The sequence below is a fragment of the Ambystoma mexicanum genome, chromosome 4q (assembly GCF_040938575.1).
Source record: "Ambystoma mexicanum isolate Mex_15411 chromosome 4q, UKY_AmexF1_1, whole genome shotgun sequence".
Classification (NCBI taxonomy): Eukaryota; Metazoa; Chordata; class Amphibia; order Caudata; family Ambystomatidae; genus Ambystoma; species Ambystoma mexicanum.
This window is the reverse complement of record NC_090928.1, coordinates 441,672,410-441,692,194: the sequence shown is the minus strand read 5'-3', so window position 1 is coordinate 441,692,194 and position 19,785 is coordinate 441,672,410. Positions and strand designations below refer to the sequence as shown.

At 41.6% G+C, this 19,785-nt stretch overlaps 1 protein-coding gene across 1 annotated transcript in view; it reads right to left on the bottom strand.

Moving 5' to 3' along the window:
• Positions 1-19,785, bottom strand: part of USP34 (ubiquitin specific peptidase 34) — a 3,618,222-nt gene that overhangs the window by 1,159,700 nt on the left and 2,438,737 nt on the right. Inside the window, exon 49 of the mRNA XM_069608012.1 lies at positions 11,497-11,650. Within this exon, the coding sequence (XP_069464113.1) occupies positions 11,497-11,650 (154 nt within the window). The remainder of the gene's footprint in view (positions 1-11,496; positions 11,651-19,785) is intronic.

Genomic DNA, 19,785 nt, shown 5'->3' with positions numbered 1-19,785 from the left:
GCAGGATCGATGCAGTCTTCCAGGGAGTAGAGCCAGAAGATCAGCAATTGGCTTCAGTAAGTCTCCTTCAGTGACGACAGAAGGAAAACAAGGCAAGAAGAATGAGAAAGGGGATGTAGGGAAGGAGAGGAACTAGTAAGAAACTAGCATCCTGCTAAAGGTAGCGACGCAAGGGGCTTAAGTCACCAAAGCCTATATGCCTTCCCACTGCTCTGTGCCTGTTAGAGTGCACGGCGAACGAACAACACTTCCTCAGCAAAGAGCTGGAGCTCCATGCAGAGCAGAAGGGCGCGGGCCAATCCAGGAGCCATATTGGTCACAGAAGCAGACTGCAGTACGCTTCCACTTTCGTCACAATGACCAAGACGGTTGTTGGATCCTGACAGTCTGCCCCCGCAGAAGACTTCATCTTTTCCTCATTCGGGTGTTCTGCCAGAAAGCTGCCTGGAAAGGATTCCTAAGAAATGATGGAGATTCAACCTAGGAATCCTCCCGTCCCCTGCACACTATCAATTGTTGGACAAATGCCAATTGCTAGAACATCTATTTAAATTCAGTCAATTAATTGAACATTCTGTACATTCTGTACATGGAATAATGATTTAGTCACGTACAAAGACATTTTTTTTAAAAAGATATATTTAATTTAGAAGAGAATGGATTTGCAAACAAGCAAACAATCAAACAATCCAGCATTAGTAAATATGCACAGAAATAATGGGAAGAAAAGTCCGTTTTTCAAAGGTGACACGTTTCGAGGAGAATTCCCCTTCTTCAATGGCCAATACGGACTATTAGAAAAAAGATAATTTACAGTATTACAGTCCAATCATTAGAAGATATATACAAGATGCATCAAATTAATCGTAAACGTCAAATGTTTTTAAAAAAAGATATATATCAAAATGTTGACATAAATCCAATGCAATAGTGGTCTAATGTCTGCTCGTGTTCCTCCTGAGCATGGCTCTTGGTTTCTGGTGTACATGGTCTGTACAGTATATTCAAATCACATTTGTTTGTGGTTATCCAACATTATACACAGGTTTATCTCAGGTTGACTGATACTTCTCGATAAATCACCAGAGCTGGCACTGCATTGTAGATAGGTCATGAAGAGATAGTTGAAAGAAGATGGGTCCATTTAAGGATTCTTAACAGGGCAAGAAAAATGTCAGGAGCACCAGACTGCGACATACCTAAAGGCATAGGGTTACAAGGCAATCACCCGAGTTGGAGCTTATTTTGTGTGTTTTTTAATGAAGCTCAAGCGGCAGATGTTGGCTTAAAAGTTCAGTCCTGTTGTAGGCAAATGAAGTGGCTCAAGGATAATGACCAACCTGGGAAAGTGATAGAACAAAGGTCCATAGATAAATGCTGTTCCCTTTGTTGGATATGTGAATAGTATGCATAAATCTGCTAATCTTGGAAAACGCCTAGATAGATTTTAATCTCTACAAGAGAACTCAATGTAGAAAGCCTACCCACAAGAAAATCTAACGTGCCAGGAATCTCTGCACGTAGCATTCAAAAATTATGTTTCAGGGTACGCGGATCAATATCAACATGGGCTGCTCCCTCGGTTCACGGAAAATGGAGCTGACTAGACTTAAAGGTAATCAGGCAGAGAAATATAAGTATATAAATATAAATAAGAACAAGAGATGGAACATCAGGTATCAAAAGCTATTTTCAAGAAACACGTAAAAAGAACAACTACGTCTGCATACCTATATTAAGAATCAGTCATATGCACAAGGGCGAGTGCAGAGTCAACCGCTGTCAGCCTCTCTAATTCGAATGAGCATCTCAAGTATTTAGTAACTACACCAGCATGCAGGTTCTATAATGAGGAAAACAGGGTGTGGGTCAGGAGCTGCCCCCAATCTGAACGCGGTCACAAGCTTTGGAACGTACCTTTCTGAGTGCGGATGCGGTGTGAATATCAGGCACCAGCCACTGGCGTCCGGATCCGTTGTCACGGAAACAGTGAGCGACATGTTGCTAAAGGCTGAATGAAGTAATTAGAAATAGAAAGTGGACTAATTACATGGGGATACATGGTCCTCCATGATGGAGAAGTCGAGTACTGTTGATATAGTACCGAAATGCAAATACAGTGTAAGAAGAATATATTATCAACTAAATGGATAAGTAATCCAGTCGTATCAAGTTTGACTGAAGCAGAATTCAATGATATGATGGTAGAGAAGTGAGATCAAGTTGTAAATGTCACGGTATATATCGACCAGTGCGGAAATAAGTCAACTTTCTTGAAAAAACAGCATATAAGAATAGAGGATTGGTGAATAGATTACCAATATATAGAATTAAAGGAAGATAAAGGAAATGCAGGCCAACATTGGACATCCAGAGTGTATGGGTCCACATCTGAGAAGTCAGACACATATGGATATAAATAGCTTCACATGTTGGAAGGAGATTAGTCATAGATGATTCATACACTTAAGAGTCGTATAGTTCTACCATTTATGTATACATTAGAAACAATATTCACAGGGTTCCATGTTAGAACAAATAAGTACCAGGTGATATAGACATTCAATGAATTGTATCATTCTAACATTCAAATACATTTTAAGTCAAATATGATTAACATGGTTTGGAATCTCTTATGCGGTGTATAGAAACAAGAAAGCAGGGCATAGCTTAGGTCATTCATTAAAATAAACAATTAATCACAACAGAAAAACATTTTTACATATATATATATATATATATACAAGGATAAGAAGTAGCATTTTGTGACTTTACAGGAAAAAGTTCAATGAGAAGTCTTCATTCAGACCTCGGGATGGATCGAGTCCATCGTGTCAATCCAGTAGAATTCCCTTTGTAGTAAAAGAGATTGATAGTCGCCCCCTCTAGGAGGACGTTTAATCACCTCTAAGATCTGAAATGTCAATTGAGCAACAGTGTGCTTATGCAGATTAAAGTGTCTTGCCACAGGTGAGTGTTGATTGTTACAACGTATATTTAATTTGTGTTCAGTCAATCTCAATTTCACTGATCTTTTTGTCTGACCAACATATACTTTACCACATGGGCATTTGACCATGTAGACTACCCCAGATGACAGGCAAGTCGGGCAGTCTCGGAGTTTGATTTTTTTACCCGTTCTTGGGTGAGTCACTATGTTTCCTTTGATGACATTATTGCAATGTGTACATCCCAGGCAAGGGAAAGTTCCAAGTTTCCGGGTCGTTAAGAACTGTTGCTTATCTTTAGGTATCCTCTCAGCCTTTACCAATTTATCTCTGATGTTCTTACCCCTTTTGAAACACATCATAGGGGCTGTAGGAAATAACCTTAGGAGGGTTGAGTCATTATGTAAAATGTTCCAATGTTTCTTAATACTTTTGGAAATTTGGAAGCTTTGCCTTGAAAATTTGGATATGAAAAGGAGTGGAGTCTCCTTAACTTGTGTTTTTGGTTTTAGAAGTCCGTTCGTGTTACATTGGAGGCTCTATTTTTAGCATCCTCTAGAATGTTAGGGGATATCCTCGGTCTTGAAATTTGTCAATTAATCCAGTACATTCTTTATCGAGTTCTTCTGGATTAGAGCTGATTCTCTTAAGCCGCAATATCTGACTATACGGCAGGCTCTGGAGCATTGCCCTTGGATGAAAACTTGAATAGTGAAGTATTATTTGCGCCCATTGATTTATGGTATATTGAGGTAATGATGTTACCCTCAGCAATCATCAGACTCGCATCAAGAAAATGCAACGAGGGGTTACCAATCTCTCTAGTAAATTTAATTCTTGGGTGTATTAAGTTAAGATATTCAAAGAATAATTGCAAATCGTCCCTTGTGCCGCACCAAATACCAAAAATATCATCAATTAATCTTTTCCAAGTAAGGACATATGATGACCATACCGGGTGTTCTAGAACATGTTGACTTTCAAATTGAAATATAAATGTGTTAGCATAGACAGGAGCCATCCATGAACCCATCGATGTGCAGAGATCGCCAGGTAGTACTTCCCTTGAAATCTAAAGTAGCTGTTGTATAAAATTAGATTTAACAATTCTAGTACAAATTGTGCATTGCTCTTTAGTTTCTGGCAATTCAAGAGAAGCCATTCAATAAAAAATACAGAAAAACATTACAAAATCAAGACAATCCTGATAAGTTGATACAGCGATTGGAAAAACTAATTCGGCGAGAGATCTCTCAGAAATTGCATGCCAGCACGCCGGTAGAATATTATATGGCACAGAGAATACCAAGAGGCCTTAGGATGTACTTAAGACCTGCACTCTGTAGCGAAAACAAAGCCTTTGTGGCAAGATGGGACCAAATCCAGAATAAACGTTCACTGGATTTGATACTAGTAACCACTGAGGAACTGTCTAAATCTTTAACCAGTATCGACACAGATATCACAACTTTGAAGGAACAGCTATCTAAATTCAAATCGTCAAGAGATCTCTCTGATTTATTAGAAGACATTAATTCCAAATTATCGAATTACAAATCTGAGACTGATCAAAGTAAGTTAAGACAATTTGAAAGAGACACATTTGACTATTTGAATGACAGTCTACAATTGGCAGGAATATTATCGCAAAAGAAACTTTACCCGTAATAGACCACAAAACATGGGCTCATCCAACTCAGGCAATAGTAGCGATAGTAGTATTGGAGAACCGATACAGAAAACAGTTCCCCAACAACCTGGTGAAAGCAATCAACCTGAGGAAACTGCTCCTTCAAAGGACCCGGTATCTCTATTAACCAGAAAAACTGAAACCGGAACTACTAGCAGGTTATTTTTAGGCACAAGAGAAAAACCAAGAGAGGCAAGAAAACAGCCCACAAAAAAGAGGAACAAGTGAGGACTAAATAACTTGGTGGTTAACATCTTCAGTAAGACACTCTCAATTGAACAACTTAACATACTAAATAAGGGACTCTCCTTTGTTCCTACATGCAGTACCTAGCTCTTCCAAGAGAAAATCTGTTTGCATAGACTATTGAGAAAAGTTAGACTAAAAATATTTTTTGACTCCCAGTCTGAAATGGAACCGAAGGAAATAAATGAAGATGTATTAGGAATGCGCCCAAAAAGTGTGTTTGACCCACATGTTCAGAACTCAGTTCTAAATCTGTTTGAGAAGAGTGTTCTTGCTGACTTGAACAGAATTAACTATAAAAGGGACACACCAATCAACAAAGAATTGTCAACTTGAATTGGTTGAGAACCTTGCTAAAAATGAAGCATTAACAATTAAACCTGCAGACATAGGGGTAGCTATAGGAGTGATGGACACATCTTTCTACATAGGTAAATATTTAGAACTTCTTAATGATTCCAACACCTACACCATTCTTGACAGAGACCCCCTACCTGAAATCAAGTCCTTGATCAACAAGATATTAGACAATGCTAAAGAAAATGAGTGGATTAGTGACAAGACCCATCAGTTCCTAATTAACAACCATCCTGTCATGCCTGAATTCATAAGGATACACAAAACCCTCCATTAAGGCCCATAGTGGCAGGAACTAAAAGTATATTTGATCCCTTAGCAGTGTACATTGATAGACTTGTCCAACCACTTATCCAAGCAACACCAACCCATTTAAAAGACACCATTGATTTTTTGAATGGTTTTAAAGACTTCAGAGCACTGAGCTCAGACTGTATACTATTTAGTCTGGATGTGTGCAGCTTGTACACTTGAATTCCCCATAACGAGGGCTTCGTTTCAATCGAATGGCTTCTCTTGAATTGCCAGGGACTAAAGGGCAATGCACAATTTGTACTAGAATTGTTCAATCTAATTTTATACAACAGCTACTTTAGATTTCAAGGAAGTACTACCTGCAGATCTCGCTGTTACACATGGGCACCGAGCGGCTTTGCTCGGTTCACGGCGCTCCCGATTTCAAAGAGGTCGGGTGTCCTTTCTTGCTTCCCCGTTCTGGAGATGCTGGCGGTTGTCAGGGAAGCCACGCCGCAGGAGCAAGCGGCGTCTCCTAATCAGCTTACTCTGACGCTCCTTCGGCCAAATAAAAACACACGTCGTGCAAGACACGGTGCTTCTAATTAGCGTTGCTATTCTCGCCATCGTTCATGTGTACTCTCTTGGATGATTCCTGTACCTGACCCCGAACTTGTTATTTGGACTTGCATCTCGCGCGCCCCTTGTCTGCCTTTGGAATTGCCGGCTGTTGACTCGACTTCGGAACGCCACCGGACCTGCCTTGTGTTATCCTTTACGGACAGTTTTTCTCCTTCTTGTAAGTTTACCTGAAGCCCGACCTCGAAACGCTTTCTGACCTGCCTGTTGTTTGGCCCTTATTTGACTATGTCTCTCCTTCCCGCTGTTTGTGCATTACGTTACACTGGTTGATCCGGTTCTTCTGTTTACAATTCAAGCATTGGCCGGATTACTGCTTCCTCTGTTTCCTGATTACGGTTCTTACTAATTACGGTAAAATATTTTCAGCCATTGTGACTTGTCTTCTTTACATACTGCAGTCTTCTGTGAATAGACTTTGTGGATACCTCATTTCCTTGCACCATCCCGAATCTAGTTGCGACCCTCGTGCCGTTCGGGAAGCTACCCTCTACTAACCTTCCCTATATACCTCCGTTGTGTTCTCTTTGGACCTCCTTTCATCCATAAGGGGGTAAGACCTTCTCCTTACTTTTCTATCAATATTAACCACCTAACTAGAACTTTCAACTTGAGCCTTTTCTTTTCTTTCTTTTCTTTAGAATTCCTACTAAACTAATAACTGCCAAACCTCTTTCAGGTACTCGCTCACATCCTATATTTCCATCAATCCCTTATGTTCGGATTGATTGCCTCTAATCTGTACCTTGTGTTTTTTGCAGCTTGGTGTGGTGGTGTGGTTTCTCCCCGCTCTTTTGGGTAATACACCAACCTGCCTGTTCTTTTATTACATAGTCAAGGGGGTCCATTATCTTAAAGTGCCGCCTCAAGAGAGGCAGTCCGGTTTGAGGGTTCCTTTTCTGGACTAAGCAGTGACAGAAGGTTCCGGTCCATTTGGTGTTCCTTCCTCTCAACGCCCCGGCCAGTTCTACAGGCGGTGAGTAACACTCGGGCACATTAATGGGTTATCAATGGCTCCTGTCTATGCTAATACATTTATGTTTCAATTTGTAAGTCAACATGTTCTAGAACACCCGGTATGGTTATCATATATCCTTACTTGGAAAAGATTAATTGATGATATTTTTGGTATTTGGTGCGGCACGAGGGTCGGTTTGCAATTATTCTTTGAATATCTTAACTTAATACACCCAAGAATTAAATTTACTATATAGATTGGTAACCCCTCGTTGCATTTTCTTGATGTGAGTCTGATGATTGCTGAGGGTAACATCATTACCTCAGTATACCATAAACCAACGGACGCAAATAATTAACTTCACTATTCAAGTTTTCATCCAAGGGCAATGCTCCAGAGCTCGCTGTACAGTCAGATCTTGCAGTTTAAGCGAATCACCTCTAATCCAGAAGAACTCGATAAAATAAAGAATGTACTGGATTAATTGACAAATTTCAAGACAGAGGATATCCCCCCAACATTCTAGAGGATGCTAAAAATAGAGCCTCCAATGTAACACGAACGGACCTTCTAAAACCAAAAACACAAGTTAAGGAGACTCAACTCCTTTTCATATCCAAATTTTCAAGGCAAAGCTTCCAAATTTCCAAAAGTATTAAGAAACATTGGAACATTTTACATAATGACTCGACTCAACTCTCCACGGTGAGCACCACACACCCTGGGTAATAATAAGCAGCGCTCAGATACCTGAGGGTTCGTAGCGCTATATAAATGCCAAATTATTATTATAATTACTAAGGTTATTTCCTACAGCCCCTATGATGCGTTTCAAAAGGGGTAAGAACATCAGAGATAAATTGATAAAGGCTGAGGGGATACCTAAAGATAAGCAACAGGTTTTAACAACTAGGAAACTTGGAACTTTACCTTGCCTGAGATGTACACATTGCAATAATGTCATCAAAGGAAACATAGTGACTCACCCAAGAACGGGTAAAAAAATCAAACTCCGAGACTACTCGACTTGCCTGTCATCTGGGGTAGTCTACATGATCAAATGCCCATGTGGTAAAGTATATGTTGGTCAGACAAAAAGATCAGTGAAATTGAGATTGACAGAACAGAAATCAAATATAGGTTGTAACAATCAACACTCACCTGTGGCAAGACACTTTAATCTGCATAAGCACACTGTTGCTCAATTGAAATTTCAGATCTTAGAGGTGATTAAACGTCCTCCTAGAGGGGGGGCTATCAATCTCTTTTACTACAAAGGGAATTCTACTGGATTGACACGATGGACTTGATCCATCCACAAAGTCTTAATGAAGACTTCTCATTGAACTGTTTCCTCTAAAGTCACAAAATGCTACTTCTTATCCTTGTATATATATATAAAAATGTTTTCTGTTGTGATTATGTGTTGATTTTAATGAATGACCTAATCTATGCCCTGCTTTCTTGTTTCTATACACCGCATAAGAGATTCCAAACTATGTTAATCACATTTGACTTAAAATGTATTTGAATGTTAGAATGATACAATTCGTTGAATGTCTATATCACCTGGGACTTATTTGTTCTAACATGGAACCCTGTGAATATTGTTTAATGTATACATAAATGTAGAACTATACAACTAAGTGTATGAATCATCTGTGACTAAGCTCCTTCCAACATGTGAAGCTTTTATAACCATATGTGTCTATGACTTCTCAGATGCGGACCCATACAATCTGAATGTCCAGTGTTGGCCTGCATTTCCTTTATCTTTCTTTAATTCTATATATTGGTAATTATTCACCAATCCTCTATTCTTATATGCTGTTTTTTCAAGAAAGTTGACTTATGTCCGCACTGATCGATATATACCTTGACGTTTACAACTTGATCTCACTTCTCTACCATCATATCATTGAATTCTGCTTCAGTCAAACTTGATACGACGACTGGATTACTTATCCATTTAGTTGATAATATATTCTTCTTACACTGTATTTGCATTTCGGTACTATATCAACGGTACTCGACTTCTCCATCATGGAGGACAATGTATCCTCATGTAATTAGTCCACTTTCTATTTCTAATTACTTCATTCACCCTTTAGCAACATTTCGCTTACTGTTTCCGTGACAACGGATCCGGACTCCAGTGGCTGGTGTCTGCTATTCACACCGCATCCGCACTCAGAAAGGTACGTTCCAAAGCTTGTGACCGCGTTCAGATTGGGGGCAGCTCCTGACCCACACCCCGTTTTGCTCATTATAGAACCTGCATGCCGGTGTAGTAACTAAATACTTGAGATGCGTATTGAAATTCGAGAGGCTGACAGCGGTTGACTCCGCACTAGCCCTTGTGCATATGACTGATTCTTAATATAGGTATGCAGACGTAGTTGTTCTTTTGTTTTTTTTCTTGAAAATAGCTTTTGATACCCGATGTTCCATCTCTTGTTGTTCTTATTTATATTTATGTTTTTATATTTCTCTGCCTGATTACCTTTTATTCTAGTCAGCTCCATTTTTCGCGAACCGAGGGAGCAGCCCACGTTGATATTGATCCCTGTACCCTGAAACATAACTTTCGAATGCTACATGCAGAGATTCCTGGCATGTTAGATTTTCTTGTGGGTAGGTTTTCTACATTGAGTTCTCATGTAGAGATTAAAATCTATCTAGGCGTTTTCCATGATTAGGAGATTTATGCAGACTATTCACATATCCAACGAAGGCAACAGCATTTATCTATGGACCTTCGTTCTATTACTTTCCCAGGTTGGGCATCATCCTTGAGCCACTTGATTTGCCTACAACAGGACTGAACTTTGAAGCCAATATTTGCTGCTTGTGCTTCATTAAGATACACACAAAATAAGCTCCGACTCGGGTGATTTCCTTGTCACCCTATCCCTTTAGGTATGTCGCAATCTGGTGCTCCTTAATTTTTCTTGCCCTGTTAAGAATCCTTAAATGGACCCATCTTCTTTAAACTATCTCTTCATGACCCATCTACAATGCAGTGCCAGCTCTGGTGATTTATTGAGTATTATCAGTCAACCTGAGATAAAGGTGTGTATAAGGTTGGATAACCACAAACAAATGTGATTTGAATATACTGTACAGACTATGTACACCAGAAACCAAGAGCCATGCTCAGGATGAACACAAGCAGACATTAGACCATTATTCCATTGGATTTATGTCGAAATTTTGATATATATATAATAAAAAAAGTGTACGATTAATTTGATGCATCTTGTATACATCTTGTAATGAATGGACTGTAATACTGTAAATTATCTTTTTTTCAATAGTCCGTATTGGCCATCAAAGAAGGGCAATACTCCTCGAAACTCGTCGCCTTTGAAAAATAGACTTTTCTTCCGATTATTTCTGTGCAGCAATTGGCTTTTGTCCAAAAATTGATAGTGTGCAGGGGACGGGAGGATTCCTAGGTTGAATATTCATAATTTCTTTGTTTCTTGTTGGGGTTTTGTGCCATTATCCCAGTTCCTAACCCGCACCTAAAAAAATACTAAAACATATTTAAACAGATATTTTAATTATTCATTAACTGAGACTAAGCACAGAAGACTGTGCCCCAACAGAATTCAGAACCTCAGCAGTGGTCTCTGAAGAAATCAAATTCAGGGGGGTAAAGTGAACATACCTTCTTCTGTTCCCCCCTGTCCGCCATAGGGTTACATAGGCATAACGTCCTGTACCTAAATCAATCTTCAGGTAGTGGAGGCCTGGTCAAGGATCCCTTACTAGACCTATTCTCATGTCTGGGATTGAGTCAATGTACTTGCCTAACCTTTAACTCACTTTTGACTGTTAACCATAACCACTGGCATCATCAACCTCTTAATATACCTATCTGTGAAGTGTATCTTTGAAACTGGAGATTTTTGGGCACAAGTCCCCAAAGAATTTAAGGGTTGGACTTGCAGCAAGGAAAGCTGTTTCTGGTTATTTTATAGTGTCTTTTCTACTTCTAATGCATCTGAGTACTTACCCGTGTTGCACTGGTTATTGAATCAAATGCTTTCCCGTATCTCCTAATGGTGAGTGTATATATCTGTTTTATAAGTCCAGTTCTCCACTCTAGCAACACAGACACCGTGCAAGAAGCAATTGTCTATAGCTTACTATCAAACATGTCTTAACTTGTTTGTCACAACCGTCTGATAACATTTTAAAACATTAAATTAAACATTTGTAAAAATCTATTTAATTTTTTCTGTAATCCATTCATGAATGGTGTACAGTTCAACAGTGAAAATTCAATGCTATATAACAAAACACCAATTAGTAGTTTATTTTTGAAACTAGACAAACATAGTATGCAATTGTGTAACTGGAAACAGAGGGCTACTATGCTTTGAAAAAAACTAAAATATTAAGCAGATTGAACTTACCACCTGTTGTTTTTGTAAGCATGTGGATTAACTATATCTCTGATAAAGCTATAGTAGTGCCCACCATCTGCAGTTCCAGTATGAACTGTCACACCTATCAAATCATATTCGTAACTCTCGGTTTCTTTTAGTTGTGCCCCATTATCTTTAAATCCTGGAATGACACATAAAACCCTTTTAGACATACAATGATCAGCAAAGTTAGTCTTCTAGGTTAATATCATACATATATTTTATGAAAGAATGTGCAGTTTAAGTATGAGAAATACTGCAGAAAATTAGGGTATATATGGAGGAAAAGGTTACCTACCAGTAGTCATGGTTCCTAGGTGTAACCAATCTTTCAATAAGTTGTTTAAAGTTACAATGTCCATATATATGAGGCTCTCCAGATGTTTCGGACAACAACTATAATATGCCCAGCCAGCATAGGCAATACATAGGGATTATGACAGCCATTGTCCAAAACATCTGCAGAGCTGTTGGTTGTAGACCCCTTTGATAATATATCAAGAAACAGAAATTATTTACCATTCTTACATACTTAATGTTGTGTGAGAGGTCAGAAATGAGATACAGACACAAGGTTGTAATATTCTCAGATTCAGACATTTTATTTAACAGAAAATGGGTTGGAATAATGCCTTTCTTGCCCTATCTGAAAGGAAGTGGTTCCCTACCTAGAAACCAAAACTAAGAATCAGCCTGTGTCATGTAGTCAGTAACTCAGAAACTGTCCTTGGGCTCCAAATATTCTAAACTGACCCTCACACTAGAAACAAACATCTAAGGGTGTAAGGAAATGTCTTTGACATATGTTCAGTGAAAAAGTGTTCATAATCAAGACATACAAATAAATCCAACGAAAGTGTTTTCCAAGGAGAAATCGTTGGATCCAAAGGATGATTCCCTTCCCATGGATTCTTATGTAGGATGGTGAAAGTGTGTCTTTTAAACAATAGTTTGTAACCCCAGAGTGTCTCTTTACCCAACAATTCCTTAATGTTTTTATACTAGACTCCGAAAGTTCTTGTTCACACAACATATTCCATAACAGCCCTCAAGGCCTGTGTTGCAAAAGTGTTTCTCTTGAATAACCGTTTCTTTATATTGAATTCAAGAGGTTCTTTTTCTGTAAGCTTGAAAATTTGATTGATGTGCATGGGCTTTTCAGATTTCCAAGTATACTCCTAGGTGAAGTATTTTCCTTAAAATGTCAGTTTTTATACAATTTCAATAGTCTGGTGCATCTAAATATCAGTACTTCTTTCATGCACTTTTCAGATTCCTTGGCATACGTCCTTGCCAGGTATTTTGTATCACTGTTAAACTTTCTTTGGTGAATTGTCTGGTATACTCCTTTTCCAGGAATCCTTTTCATGGAGCTCTTCAGATCTCCTGGTATACACTCCTGCCAAGTATCTCCCCCGAGTGTTAGGATTCTTTACACAACTTTAGTGGATAACCTGGTATACTCTCCTACCAGGAATCCTCCTGCGGGGTTTTACAGATCTCCTGGTATACTTCCCTGCCAGGTATCTTTCCCCAAATGCCAGCTGCATGGTGCTTTTTCTTTACCAGGACTTCTTATTAGTTTTATTGTTCTTTTCAATATTCCATATCAGTGTCCACGTTGTTCTGGCCAACGTATTTACTTAGGTTATCACTTGTATCAGCTCTCCCCCAAATTGACATCCCTTGCATAGATCATTGTTTAGGTTTTGTTTTTGCACTTTTTCTTGTCGGTATTCAAATCTTTCTTTTAAGTATTGATTCAATATTAATTAAATGATATTATGGACAATGCTGAAAAGCGATTTTAACTTCGACAAAACATGATTGTACGTGTTTCGGTATGCCCCAGGGTCCCGAATGGCTCTGTGCCGACTCACTGGTGGTTTGCGGCGTCTCCGACTTGCGGCGTGCCTCTGCGGTGAAGCTTCCTCTCTTGATTGGCTTCCTCCACGATGCGGACGTCTCTTCAGTGTTTCCTGCAGCTACGCATTAACTCGCCAACTTCCTTCTGTCACCTGGACCGGAGAACGCCGCTTCCTGACACAACCATGCTTCCATGAGTTTTTCTGTGCTTCTCATTGCTACTATGGTCTTTCAGGTATACCTGTTGTGCTTCTCCTGGTAGATGCGACTCACGTTCGCGAGCCACCACTTGGATGTGCCTGTCTTCTCCTTCATGGTTCTAGCCCATACTGGCTTTTGATATTGTGGATGCCATTTTTAAATGAGCCAGGCATTTTAGATTGAACAAAACAACTAGTCTGCACGTTAGTCTTTGGACTTTGCTTAATCTGCATCAACTATTCCATCCTCTTCTTCGTCTCAGTACTTGAGGCTTTATGGGAGATGAAGTCCCTAATAAAGGATTTCTATTTACAACACACCTTTCCGTCCATTTCTATGGACCCCCAAACCTTTTGCTTTTATTTGTGAATCTGACCTGCTCTTTTTGCAATGCAGTAAAGCCTTCAGCGTCACTACACTGGCTTTTGATCATTTGTCATGGGGAAACTGACATTTATTTATTTCATTTATACATGTCCTTCAGGCTATCAGAACTGGAAAGCATGTCTTGCTACTTTGCTGCTACTTTTGTTAACTTATCACTTTGGTTACTTTTTATCATTGTACAACATATCTTATAATGCAGTACAATGGGGTACACGTTTTCTTTGCCCTAGACTAACACTCTGGGGATTTTTGGTTAATTTAGGTGTGCCTAAGGGACAAACTGGGGGCAGCAGTTACTTTATGCTATTTTGTTGGTGTATTTAGTTTTAGCCTTGCCGCGTTTGGCTACTAACTCTGGCTAGTGGCTAGACATGGCCATGCCACAAGGTTTTTCTTTTAACCCTTGCCCATCTAGTCTCTAACCCTTCTTCCTGAATTGTGAGGCTACGAAAATCCTTATATTGACTTCCAGTGCCTGGGAAAGCATAGGCTGTTCGTGGGCTACTACAGGGCTACGTTTGTTTGCTGCCAGGAAGTGGGTTGGGACGATCTGCTCCCAATCAACAAACTGGTTTCAGTGTGTCAGAGTGATATTCAGGAGTTGTGCCACCAGTGGTCCTGATTGGACCTCTGCTGGGGTGTGTGTGGGCCAGATCCTTGAATGGCTAGTGGGATTTGTGATTATTACCTGGATTTTTGGATAAGAAGAGGACCCCTGTACCCACTCTAGAGAGATCCTGGCAGAAAACGAAGGAGCCAAGTATCCTGTCCAGCTTCAAGACTTGCAAGGAGGCCGTGGACCCGTTGGAAGAAGGACTGCTGTTCTGGAAGAGCCCTGTCTTGTTGAAGATCTCCAGCAGTTCTGCGAAGCAGCTGTGACCCTTGGAGTGGAGGGAACATCCATTCCAAATGTTAGCTCAGATTTCGGCGAAGAAGAGCTTCCGGAAGTGCCCCTGGACCACCCAGTGGCTGACCAGCTCAGAGTTTGGGCTACTGTGCTGTAGAAGTCGCCGTTCAGAGTCGAGGCCTGAAACTTGGGGGGCGGGGGGGTTTGCTGGCTTATGCTACAAGACTCACCTCTGCCAGATTTCATGGTTATATCACACATTTTTCCCATCTCACAACCTATATGGAACTTTGGGCAGAAGGCCCCATACATCTTAGGGATTGACTTCTAAAGTTAGTGTTGTAATTCTGTGGACCTGTAGTGTTGCAAACTAATATTTACCTTCCTTTACAGAGGTTGTATATGTATTTTGCACTACTCCAGTGATTGTATTTAGGTATCGTTTATTTAGTGATAATATTACATGCTAGTAGTCATTTTTCATAGTGTTGTATGGCCATAAATCAATATGTATTTTTATAACTGATTGACTAAGTTTGTTCCCGGACTTCTCACTGTGTGTGCTCATTGGGGACCCTTACAAGTTCACCACTCCTTGAGACTTAGCCTAGACCACTCGTCCACCTACCTTCAACTGGTTTGGCTACAGGTGCCAGAGTTGTCCCTGTCAAACTAGGTTGGTCCTCCGACCTTCCATACATCTGTCCACCAGGCCAGAGTATAGAAAATCAGACCTAAGAAAGTCCATAGATGTAATTGGATTTCTACAATGATGATGTTCAATACTTTCACATAAAGAAATGTCAAAACCAGAAGATGTTTTATGTGTGTTGTGAATGTCAGGAGTATACATGGAGTTTTGTCTCGATTGACATAAAGGAAGGGGTTTCTGGTTTTCATAATAAGGAGGAATTGTGAGGTGACTATAAGCCTTATAGAACTTGGGCATCATAGGTTCCTTGTCAGAGAAAAGGGAGGAATACCTTGTCTCGTCCAAAGGAATCGTCCCTTCTCCCCGGCAGTTGTCGCCTCCTATGGGATCCTCCCTCATATAACCGCCCGCAGGATCAGGATCATGCAGCGGCTGCCTGTTACGCTCACCTGGTATCCACGGGGACGCCACCCAGCCCTGGTTGGATGATTAGCACTCTCAAACCCTCTCCCGGTCCCTTGTTAAGGCCTCTGGTTAAAGATGGGTCTGCAATATAGGAGAGCTGGATTCAATACCAGATTGTGTTTATGTTTTCCCACCTCCGTTGGCCTCAACTCCTTCCTCCCCCCTTGGGCCTTCTCCTCACCTTAATATTGTAAAAGGTGCGGCAGCCAAAGCGGGTCTGCTTCACCGATTCACTGACATGTGGGCCCCAGTTTTGGACTACGACCGGAATTACCCGGCCTTGACTTTTAAACCCCGCTTGATCGCCCGGGCCCTCTCCCCGTCAGAGGGGGGCTCTCAACTCGCTCAGGCCGAACGAGACTTCCCCTGCCGCTGACGTGGGATCCTGAGGGGGGAGGGGAGGGAAGGGAATTTAAATCTATTTTGTTTGACTTGCCTGTGAGACTTACATGCTATTATTGTCTTGTTTCCTCTGTGCTGTTATAAATGAACAAATATAAAAAAAGGTGGATTTTCCGTCTTGCTCCTCGTGGCACAGGCGCGTAGTTGTGGGGGGCGAGCAGCGACCAAGTTACTTCACTGGTGCAAGCCCCCGTGTGGGAATCCAGGCCTGCTGCGACTCCGTAGGTTTGCTGCTTTACAGTCTTTATATGCAGTTCTTATGTTCCTCTTAGTTCGAATAATAATGTCTTGCTTCTTTCCTTTGGTATGGAAAGTTATTTTGGTGTTGTCATGCAGTTTGAAGATGAGCAAGGGACGGTAGGCGAAAGCGTGGTGTGCGCAATGCTGTCTGGTGAGTAATGCGCGATGCGCAGCGCTGTTTCGCCTTTTATATTGCTAACCTGTGTCTTTTCTCTCCTTGCAGGTTGCGATGTTCCTCGCCGAGCGCCGTAATGATCCAGCAATGATACAGACCAGGAGATGGCTACCCAAGTAAGAATTGTGTGACTTTCTTCATTCGGGAGGAAACGTGAGTAAACGCTTACTTATGCTGACTTTCTTTCTCCTCTTCCCAGGTTATGGTATTCCAGGATGCATGCAGTGCTGGATGATGGAGTTCGTACCTTCAGGTGAGTGGAAGTGAAGTCAGCGATGGATTGAAGACAGGATACTCTTCCAGGTAAGTTTCGTAGTGTTCTTTCCCTCTATGCAGGTCCTTGGTTTCAGGTAAGCTGGCATCAAAGAACTGGACACGGTGAGCTTTACGCTGCCCACAGAAGAATAACGCAAAGCATGTTCTGCTGTTTGGGTGTTGTTTAAATAGTCTCAGGTAAAGTAGTCCAGGTGAAATAGTCCCAGGCCTGCTACACCCAAAGTAGTCCACGTAAAGTAGTCCCAGGCCTGCCACACCCAAAAGACTAGACCGCATAGCTCAGTTCCTTGTAACTGAGCTATGTGTGTGCCTCCATATTGGCTGAATACCCCCAAGTTAAATAGTCCCAAGTAAATAGTCCCATTCTAATGTTGGTCTTCATGATGGTTATGAGCCTGGCGCCAAAGGCGCCAGGACTGACTCCAAGAGAGTCTTGGATGAGGTTTTAAGGCCTTTGACCTGGCCCTAACTGGAAGGCTGACTTGCCAGTGAGGGCCAGGGGCAAGGGTCATGACACTGCCGTCCCCTGGCCACATGGAAGGAGGATACTGCTGGGGAATCAGTGATGAGTTCCTCAGATTCATCACAGTTCTTTCTATGGATTTGTCTCCCACAGAGTCCTCATCTTGATTATCATCCCCTCAGATTGAGCTGCTCCGAAATCTTTGACAGGGGGTGTAGTGCAGCTCAACATTGTCTCCTTGACTCATTCATGCCTCAACCGCGCCACTCTTCAACTCCGGATGTGATGTTATATATACCACTTCACCCCCATTCTTCAGTTCCCCACCTTTTTCTTCCCATGCTCAGCAGCCGAGGGAAACAACTGCCATACTGGGAAAAACAGAAGAAAAGCGCTTCCTTTTTATTTTTTTTAAATACGCCAAGGAACAGACAAACAAGACTAATGTCATCCAAAAAGTTACATTTTGTATGAATTATTAATTTACATTTTTTATTTAAAGAGGCTGATAAGTGCACAAAAAGCACCAATCATTCCTCTAACACTTACCCACAAGAGTAAGAGAGAAGGTGGAAGTGATGAGGAATCTGTGGGAGAAAAATCCATAGAAAGAACATTACCGGTAAGTAATTTCTCCTTCAACGGATTGCCTTCTCTAACAGATTCCTCATTTTGACAGTTTCCCAAAGCAGTATGAACAGCAGGAGGTAGGCTGGAATCGTACACCTTCCGAAGCGGTATCTCTGCCCAAGGTCCAATACAGACTTGCAGTGCTTAGAGAAGGTGTACAAAGAGGCCCATTTAGCAGCATTACACATTTTGGGTATGCCCCTCTGCAAGACAGATGATATAGCCCCACCCCTGGTAGAGTGAGCCTGTAGACCCAGTGGAACTTCCTTGCCCGTCATCTCATAACATTCTGAAATACACCGAAACAATCCAACAAGAGATTGTGAGTCATCTCTGCTTTCCGAAATCAGGACTAAGAATGCAATAGCTGGTCAACCCACTAGAGGAAGCCGTCCTTGCCAGATTGAAACATAATGCCTTCTTGGGTTCCAGTCTATGGAATCTCTACTCCTCCTTTGATGGGAGAGGTGGTGGAAAGAAACCCAGTAGCTTCAGACGCTGAGAAATATGGAATCCCGACACCAATTTAGGCAGAAACTTGGGTTGTACCTTGAGAGAAACTTCCTCCTTAAAGAACTTAAGGAAAGGTGGATTGCACGAAAGTGTTAGCCATTCACTGACGCACCTAGCTCATGTGATGGCCACCAAAAAATCTGTCTTTAGCGTGAGCAGCCTGATGGGTATTGAATGCAAGGGCTTAAAGGGAGCCGCCATTAAGAGGAAGAGCACTAAGTTAAGCCAAGCCAGGACAACGAAAGGCATTGGAGTGAAAAATGGGCCATGATTTGAAAAGGAGAAAAAATAACCTTGCGCTGGTGATCTCCTGAATAGCAATAGGGCAGCGAGATAACCTGTAGTTTGAGAGACCCTGGGATCAGGTGGAGCACCCGCACCTCTGACTGGGACAAGAGGTCCAGCCTCAGAGGAAGCCAGCAAAGTGGGCAAACGGCAAACTCCAGAAGGTCCAGGTACCACATTCTCCTCAGCCAATCTGGGGGAATAAGGATCAGGCAGAACCTGAAGCTCCTCAACATTCAGAGGACCCACAGCATGACTGGGATTGAAGCATAGAGAAGGTTCAAGACCCACTCAACCAAGAATGCGTCCACCCAATAAGCCCTTTAGAGGAAATTCGCTCAAGCAGAACTGCTAACATTTTGCATTGTACTTGGCTGCAAACAGGTCCACTAGCAGTGTTCCCCAAAGGGAGAAGATCTCTGAAATGACTTCCGGGCAGATCTCCCACTCATGACAGACCGTGCTCTGTCTGTTCGGGGCATCCGCAAATCCATTGACACTGCTAGGTGGGCTGCAGAGATTGATATCTGGTTCTCTGGTAACTGGAACAAAAGCAGCATAGCTTCCCTGCACAGGGGTAGCAACAGCAAACACCCTTTATTGCTGAGGTAGTGCATGGTCACTGTACTGTCCATCAGAATAAGGAAATGTTTCCTCTGGAGCGAAGAAGCAAAAGCTGTCAGGGCTAGCTGGACCGCTCACAGCTCCAGCAGATTGCCATGCCAACGGCATTCCACTTGGGACCAAATGTCATTCTCGTACAGATCCCTGCAATGAGCACCCCAGCCTTTCAGAGAAGCGCCTGTGGCCCATCGAGCCTCCAGCAAGGTGCCCAGAATGGTTCCCCCACTGTCATGTTCTCCCTGTTGGTCCAC